The sequence below is a fragment of the Cucurbita maxima genome, unplaced genomic scaffold, assembly GCF_002738345.1.
Source record: "Cucurbita maxima cultivar Rimu unplaced genomic scaffold, Cmax_1.0 Cma_Scf00030, whole genome shotgun sequence".
In the NCBI taxonomy this organism is placed as follows: Eukaryota; Viridiplantae; Streptophyta; class Magnoliopsida; order Cucurbitales; family Cucurbitaceae; genus Cucurbita; species Cucurbita maxima.
The window spans coordinates 967,517-993,846 of NW_019272046.1; the positions used below are offsets into that span (position 1 = coordinate 967,517).

The following is a 26,330-nucleotide window of genomic DNA, read 5'->3' on the forward strand; positions in this document are numbered from 1 at the left end:
CAACCAACTGGGATCTCATGTTGGATTGTGACTTTATTTGGATTAATTTTTTTTTTTTAAAACTAAGTTCATCAAATAAAAATTAATTGAAAATTTAAGTTTCTATCATATCTAAAATTCAAATAAAATGGAAATTATTGTAGAATTATTAAATAAATGGACAAAAAAAATGGAAGGACTAAATTTATAATTTAATAAATCCACGTGTGCAGAGTATAGATCCATCCACAGGCAATTCCATCCCCTCTTCTGGCGGGTTATTCATCTCTCACAGGATCTGCCATTTCCACAAAGCTCTGTGCGCTTCACTCTCTCTCCTTCTCTCTCCATCGCCATGGCCGAACCCACTGACCAACCTCCCTCTCCTTCTTCTTCCTCCACCACAATGCCACCAAATGATCCAATCTCTCTGATCCGTCCCCGCCGCGAGCCCTTCGAATATGGCCTCCTCCCCATTCCCAAGCTCGTCTTCTCCGACCCCGTCCAAACCCTAATCCCGCTCAAGGACAAGCTCCTCCTCCACTCATCCCCTTCCCACCGTATCAACTCCGCTGCCATTTCCGAATCCCTGCAGATCTCCCTTGACCATGCTCGCCTTGTCCTCGACGCCATCGCTTCCGTTCTCCACTCCCCCTCCGACCCCCTCCTCAATGCTTCCCCTGATGAGATTGACTCTGTTGGCGTCGATGTTCATGATCTCATCCTCTTCTTTTATATTCATTCCTACAAGAGGCTGCTCCCGAGATCGCATAAGGATGCTGCTGCTGTTGCCGATGTCTGGCCTTCTACTTCTGCTTTCGATGGCTACTTGTCTGCCCTTTCGCCCTTGCAGGTCGATTTTTTTTTTTTTTTTGGTATCTTTAATTATGCTGCTCTCGGGTTTTGGTGTTTATATGGATCTTGGGGGTGAAGTGGCTTGTTTTGGTTTGCTCATTGGTGTGTTTTTCTGCTGATTGTTGAATGGATGTTGATGAATTCGTTGGTGAGAGTTCAATTGTTTATTCAATATGAGGATTTGTTCTTTCGTTTTTCGTAGTTTCTGCATTTGTATTGCCGAGTTTTGTGAATGAGGGTAACTAATTCCATATAATGCGAAACTAAATTGTTATGTGTTGAGAATTAAGAGCTTCAGTTTAGTGGATGAACATTCTATTTTATAATCTCGGAGTACGTAGGACTGTCAATTATGAATTACCTGTTTTGTTTGATGCCAGTAACAATGATTTGGGAAATAACAGATAAGAATTGTTTTCTTACTGGACCTCATTTTTTCAGTCGGCTTAGAATTTCTCTTTTATTTTTCTGAAGTAGGTCTTATGTTTAACTAGTTGGCTGGACAAAGAATTCATTGCTTGCTTTCAACCATTGATGGTCCATCAAGTAGACCTTGTTTTGGCTTTCATGATCCATGGGCTTTAATTTTTCGACAATGACACTGATGTTTTCTTGATTAATGTTTCTCTGGACAGGGCTCTGTTAGTATCATTTGTTTGTCTTAGTTCTGCAGAGTTTTTCTTGTTGACATTAGTACTTCTGCATTGTAGAAATAGTGCTTTCTCTCTCTTTCTATGCATACGAGCAGGTATTTAGATGTGGAAGTAACAGAGGAAGTTGATTGTTCACTTTTATATGCTTTACCATTCAGGTTCATCGTACCTGCACGTTGTTGTGAATTATCTCTTTATTTCTGTATGGCAGTAATGTTTACATCAATCACTTTATTATCAGCTTACTGCTGAAGTTAGCTCAAATTTCTTCTTCCATCACACTGCAGCTTGTGCGCAGCAATAGCCGTCGACTCATGCCATCACAGGCTGATGAAGAGGCTCACCAATTATCATATTTACAAAAGCACATTAGCAACATTCTCTCTCTATTGGCAGAGACTGTGGAGGGGGAAGGCGAGGAACTTTTGGTTAGTAATTTTTGCCTACTACTCTCTTTAGCTTTTTTCTACTTCTTTTAATGTTTTTTCATTGTTGTTTTTTAAAAGGAGAAATCAACTATGATGAAGCAGGAGAAATTAGAAAAATAAACACTGGTGTTTGATAATGAAAAATTCGTTGTAACCCTTCGCATGCAATGTAGTTTACTTTATGTCTTGGTTTTCATCCAATTTCCTCTAATGAGCACAGAACTGTATTGTAATATGTAAGCTGTCTCTAAATTGAAAGGAGTATGGTAATCTAATTCTTTCACAATGCAGTTTTTTTTTTTTTACTGCTATGGCATTATGATAAAAAAATATAATCTTTTGTTCCCTCTGCAGACATGCATGTAATATGCTGCTCCTTCTTGAGTGGCCTCATCAATACAGTAACTTGCTGGTCTTAGCTCACGCACTTGTGAGCCGGAAAGACTGCTGTAATTTTTTGTTGGGTTATCCTAGGATTTCTCAATTCTCAGCAAAATTCTGAAGTGGTGTTGGGGGGAAATACGGTGTTGAAACTATGCTGAAGCTTAACTATATTAAGTATTAATTGGATTTTTGGTTGTACTGTGACTATCAATATTTTTGTACTTGTCCTCCTGTGTATTATTTGCAGTTTGCTTTCGTATAGGTTCTAAAGTACATTATAGCTGATTCCAACTGATTTAGACGATGATATATACACTAGAATTCATACCAAATAAGCTTCACTATTTGCAGGCTTGTCCAGTTGTGATACATTCTTGTTTACTAGTCGTTTTCTCACTATTAATCTTAGAAGATCTGTACCATGGTGAATTTTTTTTTTTTTTTTTTTTTTTTTTTTTTTTTTTTTTTTTTTTTTTTTTTTTTTTTTTTTTTTTTGTTCTTATAATTTCTGTTCATCATGGTTGGTTTGACTTGAAAATAATCTACCATAATGAACTTCTGCTTTTATTTACAAGATTCAGAATATCTTGTCTTTGCTAACTGCATGCAATGTCGTAGGTTTTATCTGTGGACAGATTTGAGCACCTTGGATTTTTGGTTCAATTTGGTGATAAGGGTTCTGATGGAATTCAACTGAGCCAACATGCTCCATTTTTTGCTAACTCAGATCCTGATATGCCTGCCGCTCCTGTGCCAGCAGCTCAAGTGTTGGACTGGATTCTGCAAAACATTGCTTCTGCCTTGGAACAAATTTCTGAGAGAGCTTCTCTTAAAGAAAATGGACCATCTGACCCAGATATTGCTATGGCTGATGCATCCACGAGTTCAGTCAATAAGACTAGCTTCACCAGGGGTCCTAGTTATATTGAGGGAATTTCTAAGTCCTCGCTTGTGAAGCAAGCGTCTGATCTCAAAGGTTCTTCTGTGAAGGTTTGTCATCATTTTGTTGCTACTGTATAGTAATAATCTGCTGTGATTCTTCAGAGAAGCTTAGTTTCTGCATTGCAAGGTTATCATTTTATTTTTCTTAAGTATTGATCCTGGATCTGTTGTGTCTTTTGCTTTTGAGCGTATGGATTATGATTTGTTCAACAAGTGAATTCAGAATCTGGCCAAAATTTGCCCAATTTACATTTAATTGAAATCAAGGTATTTATGATGTTGGAAATGATTGAAGGAAAATTTATTTCTGACCCTAACCTCATGGAGGCAATGAAAGATAGAGTAGAAGGAAAAGATCTTGAAGTTGGTCATGTTAATATTTTGTTTTTACCTAGGAGTTGTCCCCGGATTTGATATCAGTTGTAAGTTTTAGCTATATGTTAAGTGCTTTTTCTTTCATCTATTTCTTTATGGTCATAAAAAACCCAACTACCATGGGGTTATCCCAATGGTCAATTAGAGTCATGAGAATAATAAATGGCTTAAAGGGTATGAGTTTAAACCAAAGTGGTCACTTATGATTTAATATTCTATGAGGTTTTTTTAGTAACACAATATGGTGGGGTCGATGTTTTTCTTGTGAGATCAGTAAAATTGTGCGCAAGGGGGCCTGGACATCCTCAAATATATATAAAAAACATCAAACACCCTTGGGGTTTCTTCACAAGTTCTTGTGACTAATTTGTAGCTTACCTAAATGAGCTAGTCTCTATCTTTGTTGATTTGAAGTAATATGACGATCATCTTTATTTGTTTTACACATGATTGAGAATGATTGTTTGACTTCATTTGGTCCTGCCTATTTGAGTTTGAAGTTCAGTTTGATCCAGTAGAGTTGTGCATCTTCTTATCTGTCAAGTGCTTTGTGAAATTGGACATTATTTCTTAAGTTTGATTTAATAGAGTTATGCTTCTTCTTAATTGTTAAGTGCTATGTGAAATTGGACATTATGTTTTAATATTTTATTTGTGGCTGCAGGTGCTCAACTGTCACGAATCTGTCATTTACATATTAGCACCTCTGAGATATGCTACAATATACGGGTGTTCTGATACTACCATTGTTCTTGGAGCGGTTGGAAAGGTAATAATTAACAATAATAATTGCATTTTGCTAATGGCTGCTGTTTATTGATTGTGTATGCAATATTTTAGGTGGAGAGCTATACATTGTTTTCATTAATGGAACAGGAACCAAATATATTTTGTTGGTTTGAATTTGCTTATGTTCTTGCTGAGTAGTGTGCGTATGACATTTAGCTTCTATTTAGGGTGAATTTGACATAACTTCTGTGCAAAGAAGGGAACTTACTTTTTCTCTACAATCGTATGATATTGTTCACTTTGTGCGTAATCCCTTGTCATTTTGTTTTTGGTTTCACTCAAAAGGTGTAATTATATTCACTTATATTCCATGAACCTCTCATTTGTCTAGTTAATGTGAGCTTTTATTTGCGCTCTTTACAATCCTCCCTTTGATCAAAGTACCACTTGAGTGTCCTCTTGAGTAGTCAGTCGTCTGTTTACCTTTGTCTTGTAACGAGAGCTTTATCTTATCAAGGCCAATGCCACATCCAGATAGAGCACAACCATGGATTTCATTATGGGATATACTTTGATGTTGATCACTATTGAACTCTTGATCTTGTTCGACTAACAAGATATACCCCTCTATCAGTCGACCAAACTTGATAAGGCTACTTTTCATCTTTCTATCATCAAGGAAACCTTTAGTTGCTATTAATCATAAAGGACATAATGATGCACACTTGGAAGAGTAATTAAAAGATTAAGGAATGTGGATGGGATATTTTATGAGAGGATCGGGATTTGAAGTGTTCAAAATAGTATTATCCATCATTTTTATGTTATCTTTTGGTTCACATTTCCATGACGGGATCTTTCGGCACTATTTTGTATTGTTGATCTCCCATGAACCACGACAAAAAAAAAAAAATCCAACCTTGTGTTGTAGTTTACACTATTTTATTTCATTTATTAATAAAATTGTTTCCCTTATATTAAAAAAACCCAGTCTCTCTTAAATATGTTATGTTCCTTTTTCAGGCTGTAAGAGTTGAACATTGTGAGCGAGTTCATTTAGTTACAGTTTCGAAAAGAGTCTGCATTGCAAACTGTCGAGAGTGTTTGTTCTTTTTGGGGGTAAATCAACGACCGCTGATAGTTGGTGATAATCATAAGTTGCAGGCGAGTTGTTATTTAATCTTGTTCATTAGAAATTAGGATTGTTTTAAATTATCATTAAATTGGAAAGTTGAAATCCCATTGCAGGTGGCACCATATAATACATTTTACCCTCAATTGGGAGACCACATGAGTGAAGTTGGCCTTGAAGCAGCTTTGAACAGATGGGATGAACCACTTGCCCTTGGAGTGGTAGATCCACATGATTCATTATCTCATCCTGCAGGTGTCTCTGATGTACAAACTGAGTCTGCTACGTGTCTGGATCCTGACCAGTTCACAAATTTTTTGGTAGGCTTTTCTGCAAGTATTTTTTTAATTTTTTATGCAATCGTTAATTGGAATTGTCTTGTGTATATATATATATAGAGAACCAAACTTACATTAAAAAAGAAATGGAAAGAAAATACATGAGCATCCATAAAAAATCAAATCCACAAAAAGGACCGTACTAAAGAAAGGGATTCCAATCATGTAAAAAATGACCTACAAAATAATTGTAAAACAACTTCATTACTGGTGTCTAAAGAGAGGAGACTAGACAACACTAGTGTTCCTCTCATCCTCTAAAAGTACTGTTTATCAATTGATTGGATATAATTAAGTGATGGCTCTTTTATGGATATTTTGGTATGAAAGAAACATGGCATGCTTCAATGAAGTGGCTCTTGTCTTTAGGATTTTTAGGATCAATTTTTGGTGCTCACTTCATCATGTTGACTTTTGTAATTTATTGTTTGATGCAAATATATACCAATTGGGAGTCCTTTTTGTTGTCCCCTTGGCTGATTGTGGATATCTCATCTCCTTTTTTGTATTTCCTCTCTCTTTTGATTTATTAAATCATGTGTTTCCTATCATTAAAAAACAGCCAGAATACAAAGATTTTGTTTTCACCTTATGACGCAGCCACTAGAGTTAGTAAGTTGAGATTCAAATTTGTATTGCCTAGTTTACGGATTTTAATTTCATTTCTGGCACGTGGATTTCTGCACTATTTTGTATGGATGGAAAAGATTGTTTACATTTTGTTTTGTGGTGCTCTGTCATCTATTGCAGATTCCGAACTGGGTTTCTGGTGAATTTCTTGGATCTACTCACTGCAATCCATTCCCATTACCAGAAGCCTATTCTGCATCTCTCGAGAGGAATGTATGTCCCAACAAATCTTGTTGATTAGATTTAAGCTTGCGTTGGCATGTGCATGTTTGTTGGTTTCAATTACCTCATGTAATGGACTGATTATATGTTTTTTTTTTACTCTCAGCAAAAGACTTTAGAAGAAGTAAATCAAATACTGAGAGAAACCCCACTTGAAGAGAACCGCAAACGAGAATTGTCATCTGCACTTCATGTATACTTCAAAGACTGGCTATATGGTAACGATCTTCTCTTTTCTTTGCACGTACTCTATCAATACATCAAAGACATGATTGATAATGGTCCATTTGACTTCTTTTTTACCGCAAAGAATGACTACTGATCAATGCCTAAGTTGGCTTGAATGTTCATAGGTATAAAATGATGAATAGCCAGTTTCAGGGAGTGTTTGTACATGTTGGACACGTGAAGGATACATGTGTTTGCACGTTGGGATAAATTTTTAACAAAAGAGAAAAGCCCAAGCCATTTATTTTGAGCCCAAGTTTAAAGCTATCTAATTTTAACTTTTAAACAAATATAAACTTTAAAAACATACAAAACTAAAAACCCTAACTATTTTTCAGCTTCTGCAATTCACGAAGAAGCAACAACCACTACACCACCACCCTCGTTTTGTTCATGCTCACCCACTGCAATTGTGTTTTTTTTTTTTTTTTTTAATGTTTTTTTAGTGGATTTACCTTTTGTATTTTTTATTTTGAATTCACATATTTCATAAAAGCAAAAATGTATCTCGAACGTGTGGAAGGTGTTGGGCATGTTACATAGCGTTGGCATTTGAAGGATGTGCCCACACACCCTCCTTTGAAATGAAGTCTCAAATATTCAATTGACCTTTGCCCAATTAATGATAGTAATTGAAAACTAGTCTGGAATAGTCACAAATCATCCAATGATGAACCATTCCAAATCTCCAGTTCCCAACCTTGTCTTTCACCAACTAAGCTAGAAAAATACCTTTGTCTAGATTGAACAATTTAATTGACCAACATTTCTCTATATGGGTCCTGAATTTCATTCTTCCAAGCAAGGGGGGATACCCCTACGGTTGGGACATTCACATGCATTGATCCTTCTTTGGCATGTTACCCGCAATGACTTTGCTCCTTGTGGTCCTCTAGAATCAGTAATATCTTCATTTCTTCTAGCTTTGATGGTCCGTGGTGCCATGTACAAAAGCGTAGTTTCCATTTCCCTTTTAGTTGGAACTCAGTATCAAACAGATCTTATCGAATCCAAGGTTTCTTGTATAGCTTAGCTTACTAGCACTACAGACGTTTATCAAATCCAAGGTTCTTTTGTATAAATTTAGATACGAATCAGACTTCTCTCCTTAACCTGTAATGTGTTTTGCATGTTTGTTAGTTCAACATGATGTTTAAATGGATTATTTTGGTTGCAGCTTCAGGAAACATTCGTCAGCTTTACTGCTTGCAAGGTGAATGATTAATTAAGACCAAAAAGGTGGTGGGTCTTACAGTCAAATATGATGGTAAAGCAGGAAAAGCATTTTTTTTTTTTTTTTTCTTGTTTCTTAATTCAATTGTCAACTAGTAGTTTTCGCCAATTCCGTTTTGGTACTCTACTTGCTATGAGTAGCTGAGAGGTAACCCTCTGCACGTGGCGGTAGAATCAGAAAAGGAAAACAAAAAAAGAGTATTAGCTAATCTCATTGTAATTCTTGTGGCGGAAAAGAAACGAATAATGTCTCTGTAATATTTTTATTTATCCCATGCTTCCTTCAGGGCCTTGTTGATTTTTAAAGCTAACAGTTGAGTTTTGTTTTGTGGAATGATCGAGTTCTCCTTCCATGTCAGTTTTTTCCCCTCTCAAAATCCAATGAAATTTTGAGTTGTAATTGTGGGTTTTGATGGAACCAAAAATTTAATGTAGAAAGCATTTAGCTCTCGAATGTAAGGTAGTGTTTGTTCTCTCTTTCTAATTCCTTAGCTTGATTCTTAATATTTCTTGCGTGATAATGTATCATTCCCTTCATCATATGCATAAATTAATTCATTCAACCAAGTGTTTAGACGAAGTGACAAGATGCTGAGTGCTTATGAAAGATGTAGTTGTGTTTCAAGACTTAACAAAAAAAAAAAAAACTCTTGGATAAAAAACTCGAGAACTTAATTATCTTCAGTTATCTTCTAATCAAGGAATAACAAGAGATGCTCATAAAGCTACAACATAAAGAACAAGAACCCTACCCGACTTCAATATCGCACTCGTGTTGATCACATGCTTTGAAACAAAAACTTTCTTTTAATTAAAACTACACAAAATCAGGCACATGATCATACTCCAGACTTGCGTAACTCGGCCGCCCCGTGTGCAAAATGGCATCTCTCACCAAAAGTACAAGAACCTTTTGCAAAATTATCACACATCTTTGTTTTATAGTTGCTACCTGAAGGAGCAGGACCTCCTCCCATCGCGCCGGGGGCTTTGCCGGGTCCTGCCATCGATACTGTGATAATAAGCTCTCTCACCATTGCACTTGCTTCGTTAATTTGCTCAAAAGTACCCTCCAGTTCTATGTTTCTGAGATTTGTGTCTGATTCGTGGTCCCTGATGGAGAGTTTGGCACCCGTTTGGCGACAAATCTGTTTCGAGTTAATCCCACCCTTGCCGATGATTGCTCCTGCAAGGGAGGCATCTATACTGATTTTCGCTGTAGCTGAAGCACCAAAGCTTGCAGCAGGACCTGGTTGTGGCAGGTCCATTCGGCCACCCATTCGACCAACCATATGTCCTCCCATAGAATGGGGATTATCGTGAGATGGAGGCCTCCCAAGTTCCCACTCTCCATGAGCAAAGTTGCATTTATCGCCAAACTTGCAGCCTTCGGCAGTGTTGTACTTATTGCACATGCGAGTTTTGACTTGGGACGGAGCAGAGGACCCGCCGTTGGTGACCAAAGGCGGGGCAGCCATATTTCTGGACGGGTGAGAACCAACAGGTGGGAGATTCATCATTTGAGCCACAACATTATAACCACCAGGAACGTGATGCAAGAAATGGCAGCTTTCACCAAACGGACACCCAGCAGTACTGAAATCCAGGAAGATAAACACACCTATAAGATCAACCAAACCAAGACACAAAACACGAGCAAAACACAAGCAAAACAAGAACAAATACAGTCCTTCCTCGGAAAATCATAAATCTAAACACAGACTATTCTGTAGACAGTACATACAGCATACAAATAAGGGAAATTGTCAATCAAAATTGAAAATCTATTAGATATTTGGGTTACTTTGAAAATTAGCTTTCTTTTCAAGAAAAAAAGACAAAACAAAGAAGGAAACTATAAAAACAGCAGCCCCACAAGAACGAACTTGCAAATATATCAATCCCCTCTCCAATCAATCTCCCCCAAGGGCCCTTTCAGGTGAATATTCTACAAAACTATTATAGAAATTGTTCTCTAAATCAATAATATAAAACCGCTCTCTTCTTTTTCATTTAAAAAATGTTTCAGAGAAATATATTCGTTTTTGTATTTTCATTCATTTCTTCTCTTGAGGTAATTTAATTATAGGACATATTTAATTAAGATATCTCATACGATGACTAATGATCATACAAACAGTAACAAAACATAAAAACAATAAAATACAATTTCTATTTTCTCCCCTTTTCTATTCTGTAGAAAATTTACCCTGCCAAACAAGTGAACTAACCCATCAAAGAATTCAAACCTTTAGGCACTTAAAATATCGTCACGAACAATTACAAAATAACTTTCTGAGACAAGATAAAGTTGTGGTTGATCACCTTTTTAGAAGTATAAAGATGCATGGTTACAATAATTTATAGAGGAGAATCGAAGGATTGAAGGAAATGAATTGCCAACAAACAAATACCAAGACAAGAAATTGACATCTACGTGATCCATAGAATGACTCAACATCAATAGGATACAACGTAGCCAAATTGAACTCAGATCATAAAATGGATCAAACTAACTAAGTTTTAACCAATGAGAATGCGATTGTTTGTCATGTGCAGTGCAAAATAACAGAGAGAGAGACTCTGAGTTCGGTAGCAATTGAGCAAAGTTTAAATTTCTAAACTTCTAAACTCATAATATGTTCAGTTTTTAAATCAATTATTTACTTCGTTGAAGGCTTAGAGTAATAATTTATACCTGTATTCCCAGTTTTCAGAAGCGCAATTACTCGCCTTTATTTTGTAATTCACGATCAATTAAATTCTTACAGGAGGTTTAAATCATTAGGAGAGATAATATGCAGTTCAAATATTTATTTAGGTAGGTAAGATGTGAACCTGAAAAACTTGGTGCATGGCTTCGATTTGCTCCCTACAGTTGATAAGGGCTCCAGTTCTGTTGCAAAACATTAATTATTCTTTCTCAGTTACAAATTGTTAAGATTTTTTACTCTAATACTTCAATATATCTTCACACTAGAATTATTTAGGCAACTAAAATATTACTAAATAGTTTGTAGCTTTCTGTTACTGTAGAGTAATTTCTTAATATATGAATTTGGTCACTTCAACAGTTTCTTGTTGAATCGTGATGAAATCCCAAGACCCAAAAAAGTAATTTAAAAATAAACCCCTTCCTAGAACCGAATCTCATCAATGGAAGGATAATATTTGAGCCTCCAAGCCTTCATTATAGCCCTGATAAATGACCTAAGGATACAATAAACCTATTGCCAGAACAATTTTAACTTTTCTTATGATCTAATGTGTACCTTGCACATAGATATATTAATATAAAAAAAAATAATTGTTTCCATCACTCACTGCTTAAAGAAAGAAAAACGCAGTAAATAAACTCAAGATATTGAGGAATTGTTAAATAAACTCAAGATATTGAGGAATTGTTATTTAAGTCATAATTCTTCAAACAGATATTCAGCTCATATTCCAAAAAAGTGTATACCACTCAAATATGCCGGAAGGCTGAGGAGCTAGTCACCGAATGACAAAGTAACTGACGATCGACCTTGATGAATGGCAACCGGTATTTCTAAGTTACAACAAGCCCAGAGCTTTAAAAACTACGTGCTATTTCATAATAAAAGGCTTGAATGTTGAACTCAAGAATAAAGGATAAAATAACGTATCACTGAACTTAAAAGCCCAAAATAGAGAATATGAATTTCAGCAGAACATAAAATAAAACTACAGGAGTTAAATTGATTGGACATTTTTTACGACGATTTCAAATTCACAATTAATGGAGAAATTGGATTCAAGGCTACATTAGCAATTCTAGATTCTAGTCCAAGGAGGAGAATAGTTGCATCAAGAGGTGTTCGGCAAGGGTTTCCCTTTCTAATTCTTTGTTTATCATCAACATTCTCAACAAACTACTGGATAATTCAGTAAAGGTTTATTAAGAGGTATTAAAAGTGGAGAGAGATCAAACCGCTGATAGCAACTTACAATTACGTTAATGTCATTACCATTTCTTGCCCAAAAAGGGGAAATCTAAATAAAATAGCTGTCATTACTGAGACAGATTAGTTAGTTTTGGACCTAAATGTTGTTAATGTGAGATCCCACATCGGTTGGAGAGGGAAATGAAACATTCTTTACAAGGGTGTGGAAATCTCTCCCTAGCAGACGCGTTTTAAAACCTTGAGGGGAAGTCTGGAAGGGAAAGCCCAAAGTGGACAATATCTGCTGGTAGTGGATTTGGGCTATTACAAATGGTATCATAGCCAGACACCTGGCGGTGTGCCAGCAAGGACGCTGGCCCCAAAAAGGGTGGATTGTGAGATCCCACATCGATTGGAGAGGGGAACAAAGCATTCTTTATAAGGGTGTGGAAACCTCTCCCTAACAAACGCATTTTAAAACCTTGAAAGGAAAGTCCAAAGAGGACAATATCTGCTAGTGGTGGGTTTATGCAGTAACAATTAACCACATCAGCATAGCTTAAATTAGAAGTGATGGAGAACCACAGTATGGTCAAGCTACTCAACGTTAGGCTGTGCAGCTAAATCTCGACATAGTTACTTGTGCTTACCCCTTCACGAGTATCTAAAGCAAAGAATTCTAAAACAATGTTATTGAGAGAGTTGAAGGTTATAAACTAAAAAAGCTGTGAATAGTCCAAAAGGGTTCAGTTAACTTCAGTATAATTAGTTCCCATCAAGATGTCAGCTAGATGGCCAAATTCCTTGAGTTGATCTCAGACTTGAAAACTTCCATGGGGGCACAATCAGAGGAACTAATCCTTCAAAGCACAAAAAGAAAGATAAACTGGCATTCTTCCAGAATTCAGGAACATTTAAAAAAGACAGAGAGAGAATGATCTAAAATTAAATGGCTTCATTGGTTGCTTGATTCCCATTGAAGAACATGCATTGTAGAACTACCTAATCACCAGAAAAGATGAGCATAAAAAGATTAATTTTGGAACAATTGAGGATATTTTCTTCCAATTACCCAAATTAAAGTTTTCCCTTGGGGGCATGTCTCACATAATTCCAGCAATACTTCATTAATTCCATTTGGTTTCTTTTTCGTGAACTTCTGTAGCTTTAGACTAAGGATATTGTTTTCGATTTTTTTTATTAAAAAAAAAAAAAAAAAGATTGTTCATTTCATATGGCACAAGATGAAACAGACAAGAAGATGGATGATGATCATCCCAAGCCCGTTCAGGAGATCAAGAAAAGGGCTCTACAGCTAGCCATAATAATACAATTCTGGACACTTTGTAAGGATGACAATGGAAACCAAGCCCCTCACATGGTCCCAAATCTCACCACCAACAGCCACCGTTCTACAAGCCCTCCAATTACCCCCTTTCCAATTTCACTTGAATTCAAATCTAACCATCTTCAAAGAGCAGATTGCAGTTATTAAAAGAGTATTCCAGCCATCAGATCAGGGGTCTCGAACACATAGCCACTAACTCTTCTGAATCAACTCAAAAATCCAAAGAAAAACAACAAAGACAGCAAAAGCGACATTTCTAGCTTCAGAAAAGAAACGAATTAAATCAGGAAAGTGAAATTCCTTCCACTCCATCTACATTGAATAAAATAAAACACTGACTAAGCACAAAATTTCCCCTTCAATTCCTCCCTCTCATAAGCAACCAGACGAAGATTCAAACTAGTTGTACAAAGGAAAGAGGCAGAGCATCGAACATCCACTTCAAAAAAAAGTATAATAACCCGGAAAAAAGAGAGAGAAAAAAAAAAAAGAAAAAAAAAACGAACCTTGCTTATGCTTCTTGAAGGTACCATTAGAATTGAAGGCAGGCTCAGGCCTCCGCTTACGCATGTCCATTGAAGAGAAACAGAGATCGAGATCCAGAAATTAAATCGAAAAATAAAGCAACGAAGTGGAACAGCAGTTGCAGTAATTAGAAAGAGAAGCGGGAAATGGAGAAAAGAAATTGAAAAGGGAAAAAGGTGAAGTAGAAGAAGAAGAAGAAGTGAAAACCCTAACCCTAGAAGCCAAGGGTTATACTTCTGGTGGTGAAGGAATATTTGGTGTTGTCCTACAAAATAACCCTAAGGTTTTTTTTTTTTTTTTNTTTTTTGGGGCCATGAATTTGGTTCGGTTCGATCTGTAATATGAACCAATACATCAATCATGTAATATAAACTTCAACAAAAAAAAATGCGAAGAAAATGCTGTTAAAATTATCAAAACATGTTTCAGTTCATGTCACATGAATAAGAATCGAGCATTCTCATAAATTTTGGGTGGATCATAATTTCATTTTAGAATTTGTTATTTATTTTAGGTTACATTTACATGGTGGTTAATTACGGTCACATCGAATCACACTTGGGGAGGGGGACAATTAGCTAGAGCCGCAGGTGCTGTAGCGAAACTGATTGCAAAAGAAGGGAAATCGGCCACGTTAAAATTACCTTTTGGGGAGGTTCGTTTGATATCCAAAAATTGCTCAGCAGCAGTCATACAAGTGGGGAATGCTAGGGTAAACCATAAAAGTTTAGGTAAGCGTCCTGTAGTAAGAGGAGTAGTTATGAACCCTGTAGGACCATCTCCATGGGGTGGTGAAGGGAGGTAAGCGTCGTGTAATGTCAAGAGTTTCCTTTTGAGACTACATAAAGTCATGTATGTTGTATTTGTAAAAGAGACTCGAATTTATGGTTTCTTCTAGTTAATTGCTAAGTTTTTTTGCAATTATATGTAGTTTGGATTGCATGTTTAGAATCATTCAAGCTTGACATGATCAATCTTGCTTGTGGAATCGAGAGCTCCTTCTACCTTTTGTCTTGATCTGTTGTCGGGAAAAGGGACCTATCGTCATTCTCGAGCCACCTGCCCCTCTGTGATGAAAGGAGGATCGCTTGATATTTGCCTGGAGTTCGCTCCAGATATAGGGGGACCCTCGATTCAGAATCTAGAAACAACCCTACTGGCAAATTTGGAAACAAATTGCTGACCCTGATATTGATTCGGTTGCTGTGAAACCTGAAAGGAATAAGAAGAACCCTAAATTAGTTGTGGTTGACATCAGAAGGAAGAGAAGACAAAAAATAATAGATTAAGGCAAGAAGGTGGATGTGAGATCTCAAAGGAAGGGAACTTACGTTGAAGAACAGAACAAATCTCGAGAACTCTCTAATCTCTACTCTTTTTCTTATTCTATCAATTTTACATGATTGGGATGTGAGTTGCTTTGTTACCCTCAAAGTAGTAACGAAGAACGACGACAAAAATAAATAGGTCAAAGTCATTAATATCGAGATAGAGTCTATGTACTCCATCTTATATGAACTCGTAGATCCTCTCGATGCAGTTCAACTCACAGAGTAATATAGATCTTCAAAGTAAAACGAGAGACAAAGGGTTAAATTTAATGGGAAAAAGTCGACGGTTAGTATTCCTTTTCACTTGCTTGTCATTCTAGAGTCTATAAGTATTATCGAGATATGTCCAATGAATATTTAGAATTATTTTTATTTGTAATTCAAGGCTATTAATGTAATTTTGAACAACATGTGGTTGACATACGAGAGGATCATGTTTAAGAATATAACCAAAAGAGTCTATAGTATATGAATAAGATCGAGTGTGTTACAATGATACACTCTTTATAACTCATTTTGTAATTGTTACAAATGATTTAATCCAATTGTTCATGTAGAGACATGCGAGTGAGGTTATCATATACCATGAGTTTGTTTAAGACTATATCACGAAAAAAGTTAATCTCTTTATAAATTCGTTAAATGAGCAGACTAATAACACGATGATTATAAACGACTCGATATTAACCCTGAGTGAGTTAAAAACTGCTACTTACGAGGATTTATCTTTTCATTTGTACGAGTGAAAATGACTTTTGTAGTCAATTCAATAAGTCTACTATTCTGAAAAGCTTGACAAAATATGGGGCTGGAAACGTAATTTCATGAGCTAGAATTCACTTTTTCTTGTATAGGGTTTAGGGTTGATTTTGGGACTTGAATAATTGAATCTCACCTTCTTATTGGCCCGAGAAGGAAATTAGATCATAAACGAACTATTAATTAGATAATTAGTGACCGTGAACAAATATAAGGGGTAAAATGGACTTTTGACTTAACTAAAATTACGAGCAACTCGTGAAGGGATAAAATAGACTTTTGACCTCAATCAAATTAGGAGCAACTCGTGAACTATTGATTTGTGTGTGCATATATATATGTATGTATGTATGTATGTATCAGCGTGTTTCTTTCCATTGGCTGATTGTTCTCGCTACAAAATCAAAATGATTCGAAGCCCTAAATTTGAAATGGTTGCACAGCCGCCCTTCTCAAATCATCTCGGACTCTCAATCGACTCCTTCAGGCTAATCATTATTAGCAAACAAAATTTCAGAGAAGCTCTCTACTTCAAATTTCTCTGAAACCATCGGACTTTTCAATCCAACAGTTGGAAGAGGTACCTTTTGAAATTTCAGTTTTGATATATGTAATGATATTGAACTGCGTACATTGTGTATTCTGTCATGTCCTACTTGCAAAAGTTCAAAACATTTTCCTTGGTTGCTTCTTCGATTATTGCTGATAACAAGTTCAACTTAGTTCGAGTATTGTATTGGCGAATTGGATTTTCCCCTGTTTTCTCGAACCCTAGATTTTATCGAACTAAAAAGGCTCCCCAATCGGGAGAATGTGGAAATTCGACTACGGGTAGTGGAAACGGGCATCGGATTTCTCGAGCCATTAGAAAGGAGGCTCAGGATGCTTTGTTGGAGTATTTGCATTCTACTAGAGGGATTCAGTTTATGGATGCTGAGAATATGAGTAAAAATTCGCCGATCTTTCTTGCAAAACTTCTGGGAAGAGTTGAAAATGAGGGCAAGATTGGACGGTCGATTACTCGGTTTTTGCGGTACCATCCTATTAATGAATTCGAACCTTTCTTTGAGAGTGTGGGGTTGCAACCTGCAGAGTATAATGAATTTCTTCCGCGAGAGGTGATGTTCTTGAGTGATGATGATTTGTTGCTTGAGAACTGTCATGTGTTGTGTAACTATGGTATTGAACGAAGTAAGATAGGGAAGATTTATAAGGAGGCAACTCAGATATTTCGGTACGACTACGGTGTTTTGCTATCGAAGTTAAAAGCGTATGAAGAGCTCGGTCTTGACCAAGCTACTGTTGTCAAATTTGTTGTTTGTAACCCCTATCTATTGGTTGGGGGTGTTAATAATGGGTTTGTCAAGGTATTAGACAAATTGAAGAACATTGGATTTGAACCAAGCTGGGTTGAAGAACAACTATTGGATGGTAATTCCTATTACTGGAAGCAAATTCTTGGGCTTCTTTTCTGGTTTAAACACATGGGTTGCAGTGATGAGAAGTTGGCTGATTTAATCAGATTACATCCAGATTTTCTATTTGAGGATTCAGGAAGTAAATCACTTTCCTTAATTGGATTGTTACTAAAAATGGGATCCCCGATGATGCAGATATATTCTGTGTTCCTGCAATTCCCTCAAATGCGAGTTGGTAAGTTCGTTTCAAATATAAGGCGATGCCTTTTGTTCTTCAATGAAATCGACATGTGTGTGCAACAGATAGGATACCTTTTCCGCTCTCATCCCTTGTTATTAGGATCGTGTACTCTGAAAAAGACTAACAGCTTGCTCTCTATCTTGAATGTCGGAAAGAAACGGCTTTGTCAATTTATCTTAGAGAATCCAGAAGAATTGAAGAACTGGAAGCTTAGGACAAGAGTTCTGCCACTTCCAGACAATGGGGAAGATGTAAGATCAAAGCAACAGAAAACTCAGTTCTTGTTGAAATTAGGACTAAAAGAAAACTCCAGTAAGATGAAAAAAGCGTTCAAGGTGTTTCGAGGGAAGGGAGAAGAGCTCCAAGAGCGGTTCGATTGTATTGTGGAAGCTGGCATCGAGGAGAAGGATGTTTACAGAATGATTAAAGTTTCTCCGCAAATCCTTAACCAATCAAAGGACATAATAGAAATAAAGATTGATTTCCTTGTGAATACTTTTGGGTATCCTGTTTCATCTCTAGTAAATTTCTCTTCATATCTTTCGTATTCCGCTCAGAGGGTCACTCTTAGGTTGTCAATGTATAGTTGGCTTAAGGAACAAGGAGCAGCCGACCCAACGTTAGCATTGAGAACTATTGTCGCATGTTCGGAAAATACATTCCTAAAACAGTATGTGAATCATCATCCCAAAGGCATGGAAGTTTGGGAGAATTTGAAGAGAGAAATATATTCAGATTCTTTGGCTTCTCCTGCTCAGTAGAGTAATATTATTTGAACATATTCTTTGTACCAATTGATAACCAATTGCTTCATAGCTGTTTTACTACAGTTCTTTCCACAATTCATGGAATTGAGGGCTAATGTTCTGTAAGGATGAGCAAAATTTGTACTTTTATCATGGAAAAGTTTGATATAATCCATTTTACTCGAGCTACTTATCCATGATCAGAGAAACGAGGTTGAACTTTGAAGAACTGTATCATTTTCACAAAGTAAGTTAACATATACTCAACTGTTTGTTGCCTTCTTTAGTAAGTTATACTAAAGTAGGTTAACATTTGCAGATTTTGGTGGTCTCTTGGGGTTTTGTAACACGACATTGTTTTGTCGTTACTCGGGATTCCAGCTTCTTTTAACACAAGACTTACCAATCAAGCAATTCGAGACATTCTTAACTCGTTCAGAAATCCTTTAAAGGTATACCTTGTACGCTTTTGTGGCAAAGCATTTATATCTCTCATTCTATCAACAATCAATTCTATGATCAAATCATTAGTATTTATGGTCATTTTTCTGTTGTTACATATCGATCATAGTATTGGACCTATTGGTATCCAGTGCCTAGCTTGTGTTTGAGGTGAACCATTTCTAAATACATGTCTAAATTTCCGCAAACACGCTAGGTCGTGTTAGAGGATCTATCTTCTCTCTTCATTTGCAACTTTGTGACTGTTCAGTTTATTTAACATAAGAAGAATTTGGAGTTTTCAGCGAATTCTATGACCAAATCATTAGTATTTATGGTCGTTATTTCTGTTGTTACATATTGATCGTAGTATCAGACATATCGGTATCTAGTGACTAGCTTGTGTTTAAGATGAACCATTTCTAAATACATGTGTAAATTTCCGCAAACACGCTCTATCGTGTTAGAGCGTCTCTCTTCTCTTCTCTTTAACACGACAGAGCAACTTTGTGACGGTTCTGTTTATCCAACCTAAGAAAAAATTGGAGTTTTCGGAATATACTATTATAGCTTGTGATCCATATAACTAAATATGAGACAGAGAAATGGCTGACCTTTAAACCCTTACTGTTGGTAGAAGTAGAATTTCTTTGTTTGCATTACTAGTACCGTTTGTTTCTATGCCGTGCTGATTCATATCTATTTATTTTAGCCACTGAGGTTGAAAAATCTTCGGAGTAGAATTTACGTCTCGAGATCTGCATATCTCTGATAACGGGTGGATATAGATTCAAAATATCATGTAGGTTCTCTCTCTCGTATATCTAAGAGGTAAAATTGCTAGTTTTTCTGTTTAATATATGGGTAACTATCTCGTAAAATTTACTTATATGTTGTTTCATCGTGAATCTGGCTGTTTTAGATAAAAATGGTTAATAATACGCTGCCGTTTTAAAGATACTCTTAAACTTTCAAAAATCTTTTAAAAACAATTCTAAACTTTTAAAAGTTTTCATATAATTATTGTTATTATATAGATGAAACTATTAGTACCATATTTGAAAGTATCATCGATTTAAATTAAGTAAATATAAAAACACGGTAAATATTTACAAAACAAGGACTAGGAATCAAGATACTAATATAAACCATACAAAATGTCCAAAAAAAAATTATAAAGTCTAGACCGACGCGTTCATATTACTAAATATTATTGGATCCCTTTCCCCGTACACATCCATATCGGGTTCGCCTCCTCAATCAACGGTAACTTCTACTTCTTCCCGTGGAGGCAGATCGAGATCCATGTCCCACCCTATTAAAAAAATGAAAATCAATGCTCGTTCAAATCTCCACTCGTTAAAATCTCCCCAACAAAAATAAATGGAGAGAATTGGTTGAAATTTTTAAGGAAGAAAATGCACAAAAATAGAAAACAAATTTATATATAAACACGAGAACTGGACTCAACAATCCATCCATTTGTTGCCAACTATTAAACTTGTTTGGATCAATGGGTCCACGAGGTGGTGCTTTCCTTACCATCATCTTCTTCCTTCTCATTGCCATCTCTTCTCCCTCGACGATCATCGCAACGTCAAGACACATTCTTGATTTGGATACTAAGGACTCACCACCTCAACCCCCCATGGATAAGCCTCCAACCTCTAATGATTTCAACACTCTTTTACTTCCTACGGGAACGAAAGCAATGCCACCCATGCCCGAATCCGCCGTTCGAAGTTGCAAGCCCAAAGGACCCGTTAGATGGTCTTCCCCGAGTCCGATCCGAAATAATTTGCCTTTTTGTTAAGAAAAGAGGGAAAGAAACTCAACATTTTGTACTTCTGTCGATTATTATCTCTTCAATTCAATTGACTCAATGTCATATTTTCCATATACTATTTTTATCTGATGCAATTTTAATCACGATGGATGGGTTTTATAGATCGTTAGAAAATACATGAAAGCAATGAGAAACTTATAACATGTAAACGCAGTAGATGTCACGTTAACACCCCTTTATAGCGGTAGAGCTCGTGAGCACTCTTTTGCCTCGACTAACAACAAAGTAGTGGGTTCAAGCTTTCCCCAACCCCTTCTCATCAATGGAGCCCTAACGTATACGAAGGAGTGCGGGTTCGATAAATTCCTACCTCTATCGGTAGAAGAGAAGTACTATCCCCATATCCCCACGACATAACTTTTGTTCAAATGACAACTAAGGTGAAGCAGGATCAAGAACAAGAATCTCTTTATGATAAATAGATTCATTTTGCAAGTTCGTTATTAGCCTATGTAGTGGTTACCAGTGTCTTGCATTGAGGTGCTACCATGTAAAACTCTCTTTAGTGGAAACATTATGACGTTTACTAGCCTGCTCGTCATCCATGGGAGGTTAGCTCGTCATCTATGGAACGTTCTAATTAAGTTTGTTACGTGTACTCTCTAGATTCAATAGCGGGAGCATGTGGTAGCCCATAGTTAGGTCTAGAATAGGTCTAGAATGTGTATTGAAAAGCTCGCCTAGAGAACCCACATGCATGTTCGTGGATTGTAAGTAGAGAAATACTATACTTTGAAGATTTAACCTAGAGAACCCACATTCATTTACCTTTCCTTCACTCAACTATCACACAAGAAGATTTAACCATTGATATTTATAGATATATTGAGTACCATATCCTTTAAATTATGCTTGAAATTCTCAAAACTTAATCGAAAACAAAGCATAAAAATTTATTGAATAAATACAAAATCCATTTCATAATTTATTTTACTATTATTATTTTGACATTACATAACTCTATGAGCACAAAAGGAATGGATTTAAATGAAACAAGCCGCAACAGAATCACTTGTAAGTCGTGAATGACAATGAAAGTAATGGACCACCTAGCAATATGTATAGAAGAGTTACTATGACGGTAGACAGATATAAGATTTGGCATTTAAAAGTACGATAGAGCTTCTAACTAGACCACTTTTGGAGTTAAATGATATTCCTCTCTTGAAGCTGTTTTCTTTCGTCTATGCTTTGAATGAGAACCCTTTGTTCGAGAATTCCTTTTATGCAAACTCATGTTTACGGGGTTTTTAATGTCGATTATAAAGTGAGTTGTAGTGCTCAAATTGATGAAAAGCAATGTCACACCGGACTACAAGACAATGACAAATTAGGATCACAAATAAAATTTTAGTTATTTAAATATAAAATGGACTTCTTACCCTTCCTCTCGAACAATGAGCATAGCTACGAAGGTCAGAAGAGACATTATTGTCAATTTTGAGAACTTTCGGTCCCATAAGTCGGTGGAACAAAAGTGCACTAATGATATAAAAAAACGAAACTAAGTGAGATTTGTATAAATATGATTATTAAAATATATAAGAAGAAGAGATATGGTTACCCATAGTAATCCGGTGTAGGAAGTAAAGTTGAGGATTTGAGGACGGCATAGAACCCACCAATCAAAGTATTCCTACAATATACTTTCGTATTGTACAAAGAAGCCATCCCGAGCTGATCCAGATACCTAATGCATTCAATTCATTCTGTAAGTACTCGAGTATTGTCTCCAATCACGTGGGAAAAAAATTGAAATAGATTTGATTACTAAAAACTATTGATAAATTTATCAGAAATATGAGGACGGCCACCCTGATACGCTCCATCGGCTTCTCCAACCCAAGCAGCAATCCAAGGAGCGTTCTTTTGAATTACATTCTCGAGTTGTTTAAATGTGTTTGATACTTGAGAAAGATACGTAGAATTAATTAATCTGTATATCAATTTGGGGTTGTCACCTACAAACCAAATATACTTTCTCAATACTCATGCTACAATTTAGATATATATATAATGAGAATGGTAGCAAGAACAGTAGTCGAACCTGCACCAATGTTATATATATGATGAGTGAGAACATTGACAACTTCTAGTCCAGTTCTTCTAACAAATTCATCGTACCATTTCTCATCAAAGAATGCACCAGGAGCTACAATCAAAGGTTTTTGTTGGGAGTTATCGTACAAACGATCTATGATTTCTCAAAGCTTGATAAGGTCTTCTGCGTATTGTGCTGCAGTAACACTTGCACCAATACTATTAACTCCAGCTAATTCATTGCCTATGTAGTAGCAATGACGTATGTCTCAGTGAGCATGAATTATAGTCATTAAATCAACGCAGGATAATCGACTCCGAGTATTATTTAGCTTACCAAACTCCCATGAATTTATTTGATACTTCTTCTTTACGGTATATTTAATAAGAGCCTCGACATTGCTATAATTCCATTTTCCTTCCCATTGAATTCCTTTTGTCTTGTACTTACCCAAGAGAGCGTTTAAGCCAAAAGTCACAATCGCCCTGTTGGTTACAAGACGACAAGAAATTTTAGTATTCGAAACAAAAAAAAAAAAGAAGCAAGAAAAACATAAACGAAAGAGAGCATACCCTGTATTGTTGAAAAAGTTGTTCAAATCGTCCCACCTTTCCATGTACAAACATCCCACTGAGAAGTCAAATAACGAACCTTCAACTGCTTGAAATGGATGACAGGTTCCCTTGAAACCGGCCCCAACGTTATAAATCAATTTGTCTTGCAAAGTACCTCCTACTCTAATCCTTACCGACTTGAAAGCTATTGATAGTGCGAAAATTAGGGCAGATATTTACCAAGAAACAGTATGCTATAATACACTGCAAATACTCAAACCTTGAACTGCTTTGTTAAGGATGGAAGAGTTAAATCTTGAAACAAAAAAAAAAAAAAAAAAAGAAAGAATCTATTAATAAAATACTAGTTGTATTCTTTTTCTTAATTTTTTTTTTTATTTCATCGGTTTTCATTGAGCATAGATGCATGACCGTCCCAAACACAAAGCTTGGGCCAACGACATTCATCGTGAGGCCAAATGTCCAAAGTTAAGCAAACGAAATTCTCATATGTTTCTGCTATTGGTGTGGTTTCGTTGACCACAATTCTACCCGTTACAGCATTATGACCCAAAATGGTTGGGATGAAAGCAAGAACCGAAATTAAAAGGATTCGGTATCCCATTTTTGAATCGAACACCTGTTCAACAATTGAAATGAGATAAAATGAGGAATTTTGTTGATAAATCATAAATATATCAAAAGATCTTCATCAAATTTTTGATGGGTTGTCTCCACCGGTCGAGATAATTGAGTTCTACAATTCATTTAAGGGGAAGAAGATAGAAATATGGAAATGGTGTTACCTAGTTTCGAGTCTCGAAACTTTAAGATTAACCGAACAAGAAAAGGATTTCCCGACCTTGAAACCGAACAAGAAAAGCTAAGAGTGATGAAAACAAATGGAAGGAACACAGTTTATATATACTTCAAATTGGTAACAGTTAAAATGCAACTCTACGAACATTAATAGCTTTCAATTAAGAATGGATACTTATGAAATATTGCATTAAAATAGGTGTTTTGTTCTTCAATGTTAATTTCAATGGGTTGATTTTCATAGCTTTCATAGTTAATTGTTTTTCTTGATTGGGTCATAAAACTTTTTTGGACTAATTTCTTATTGAAAAACGTTTCAAATTCAATAAACTTTAACATTCCATGTTGATCGTAACTATGTGATCTCACGGAGAGCAAAAAGAAACATTTTTTATAAGAGTGTAGAAACCTATCCCTAACAGATGCGTTTTAAAATTTTGAGATTGAGTGATAGGTAAGACACCGAAACAAATAACATCTACTTACCGTAGATTTCAGCTGTTAAGTAACTCAATCCAAGAAAAACCGTCAATGGTACCTTTTTTAAAAAATTAAGCTTTATAAAGTCTACTTTCAAAATTGGGTTGATAAATTGGTATTAAAGCAGTTAGGTTTTAGGGCCCGAGAGTCATACACCTCTATGACTCAACTTGACGACATGTCTCGACGCGACCAAGTATGTCATCTAACCCTGTTTAGTAGTATATGATATGTTGTAAGACCTCTATGAACTTGTTTTATGTTCTGGGTTTCGTGGTAGATATGATAACACCCTAAGACATTAAGAAGTTAACGTTAACCCTATGAGAGAATGTTTGATTTGAGTAGACGATTAGGAGCTCGAGAGGGGTCATGTGATAGCAGACCGACTAAGTTGAAGACAAAGAGCTGACGCTGCTGTTGGCTTTTTGGCCCTTGATCTCACTTTAATTAATTGATTAATGTTTTGATGATAACAAACCTACTTTTAATTATTAATTACTTTTAAGTATTTTGAACTGTCCACAATATAAGGTCGGGAATAACGATTACAACGACTTTCCAATTACTCAAATCAGAGCTAAAACGAAGAAATTAGATTCGAGACAACATACCCGACGTGATGATGTGGCAGCAAAATCAAAGACAAATCAAAATATATCAAAGACATTTATAAGGTTGAAAGAATAACAAATGGTGGAGTTTTTCTTATTATTATATTTCTAAATAAAATTATTTTTACAAAATATAAATTTGAATCTAATCGTTACTCCCATCGATTTTTATTATTACTATATTATATTATTATATTATTATATTTTAAAATTTTGGTAGTTAGTGACATCACTTTTATTATTAATATATTATTATATTTATAATAAATTTTGAATTTTCATTATTATATTAAAATTTTTAAATAAATAAATTTAGAAAAATTTCTTATTTATTTACCTTTTTAATCTCCACCTTCAATCCTTCTCCACACAATCCAATGGTCAATATTTATTCCTACATTTTGCCACTTTTCTTCTCTATATAAACTCATCAACTTCCCCACATCTTACACACAACTTCCATAAATTCTCCAATATTCATTTGTTCAAAGTCTCCATTGTTTGTTGCTCTCTCCAAGCTTACAAGTTTATTTCTCTTCATCTTATTCTTGAGAAGGATTATTATCGTACTGTGAGGAAACAGTTGTGAGTGTCCCAAATTGTAAATTTACTCTTTGAGAGAGTTGTGGTGTGTTATTATCAAACTCAAATACTTGTATCGGTTTGATCCTACACCGTGGAAAGGATTGAGTTTGCTCTTGAACTTGTAAAAAGAGCGGTATAGCGGTTTGGCTCTGATCCGTGGAAAGAGTCGAGAAAGTTTTTTATTCAAATTTCCAAGAGGCGCTTGAGGAGTGGAGTAAAGTCATATCCCCCTACCCAAGGTTATATATGCTAAGCCGTTGTTATCTCTCTCTTACTTGCTTATATAACGTCTCTTTCAAAAATCTCTCTTTCTAAAATCTCTCTCTACCCTCGTTTTCCAAAACCTTCTTTTAAAACCGAGGCTAGAGGCTCGATCATACGTCGCTTGGCCGTAGGCGACGCAAGTACAAATTGGCTCAGCTCACTTGTCGTTGGAAAGTGAGTGCCGNCCCCCCCCCCCCCCTCTAGGGTTGTCATACCGATCCAACAGCTGCAAAGTGCGTGACGTTCAACCCATGGATTTGGGTACGAGATACCTTAAGGCCCAAT

The 26,330-nt window shown here is 36.0% G+C and overlaps 3 protein-coding genes and 1 pseudogene across 4 annotated transcripts; 2 read left to right on the forward strand and 2 right to left on the reverse strand.

The window, feature by feature from the left end:
- The first annotated feature begins 264 nt into the window (after positions 1-264).
- On the forward strand, positions 265-8,423 carry LOC111465972 (TBCC domain-containing protein 1-like). Its single transcript, XM_023110487.1, has 9 exons — positions 265-832; positions 1,775-1,915; positions 2,918-3,289; positions 4,281-4,385; positions 5,369-5,509; positions 5,594-5,797; positions 6,566-6,658; positions 6,774-6,885; positions 8,073-8,423. Exons 1-9 carry the CDS (start codon positions 335-337, stop codon positions 8,114-8,116), a joined length of 1,710 nt encoding a protein of 569 aa, XP_022966255.1. The 5' UTR covers positions 265-334; the 3' UTR covers positions 8,117-8,423.
- Positions 8,424-8,796: 373 nt separating this feature from the next.
- Positions 8,797-14,163, reverse strand: LOC111466068 (zinc finger CCCH domain-containing protein 31-like). Its single transcript, XM_023110640.1, has 3 exons — positions 13,888-14,163; positions 10,967-11,024; positions 8,797-9,724 (listed from the first exon to the last, which is right to left on the reverse strand). The coding sequence occupies exons 1-3, from the start codon at positions 13,955-13,957 to the stop codon at positions 8,968-8,970; spliced, it is 885 nt and encodes a 294-aa protein (XP_022966408.1). The 5' UTR covers positions 13,958-14,163; the 3' UTR covers positions 8,797-8,967.
- Positions 14,164-16,385: 2,222 nt separating this feature from the next.
- Positions 16,386-19,182, forward strand: LOC111465965 (transcription termination factor MTEF18, mitochondrial-like). 2 transcript variants are annotated; one of them, XM_023110478.1, is made up of 2 exons: positions 16,386-18,648; positions 18,721-19,182. In XM_023110478.1, the coding sequence occupies exon 1, from the start codon at positions 16,644-16,646 to the stop codon at positions 18,414-18,416; it is 1,773 nt and encodes a 590-aa protein (XP_022966246.1). In that variant the 5' UTR covers positions 16,386-16,643; the 3' UTR covers positions 18,417-18,648; positions 18,721-19,182. The 2 variants fall into 2 exon arrangements, with proteins under 2 accessions (XP_022966246.1, XP_022966247.1); XM_023110479.1 differs by having other exon boundaries at positions 16,386-18,614.
- Positions 19,183-20,098: 916 nt separating this feature from the next.
- Positions 20,099-23,908, reverse strand: LOC111466166 (annotated as a pseudogene).
- Between the last annotated feature and the right edge of the window lie 2,422 nt (positions 23,909-26,330).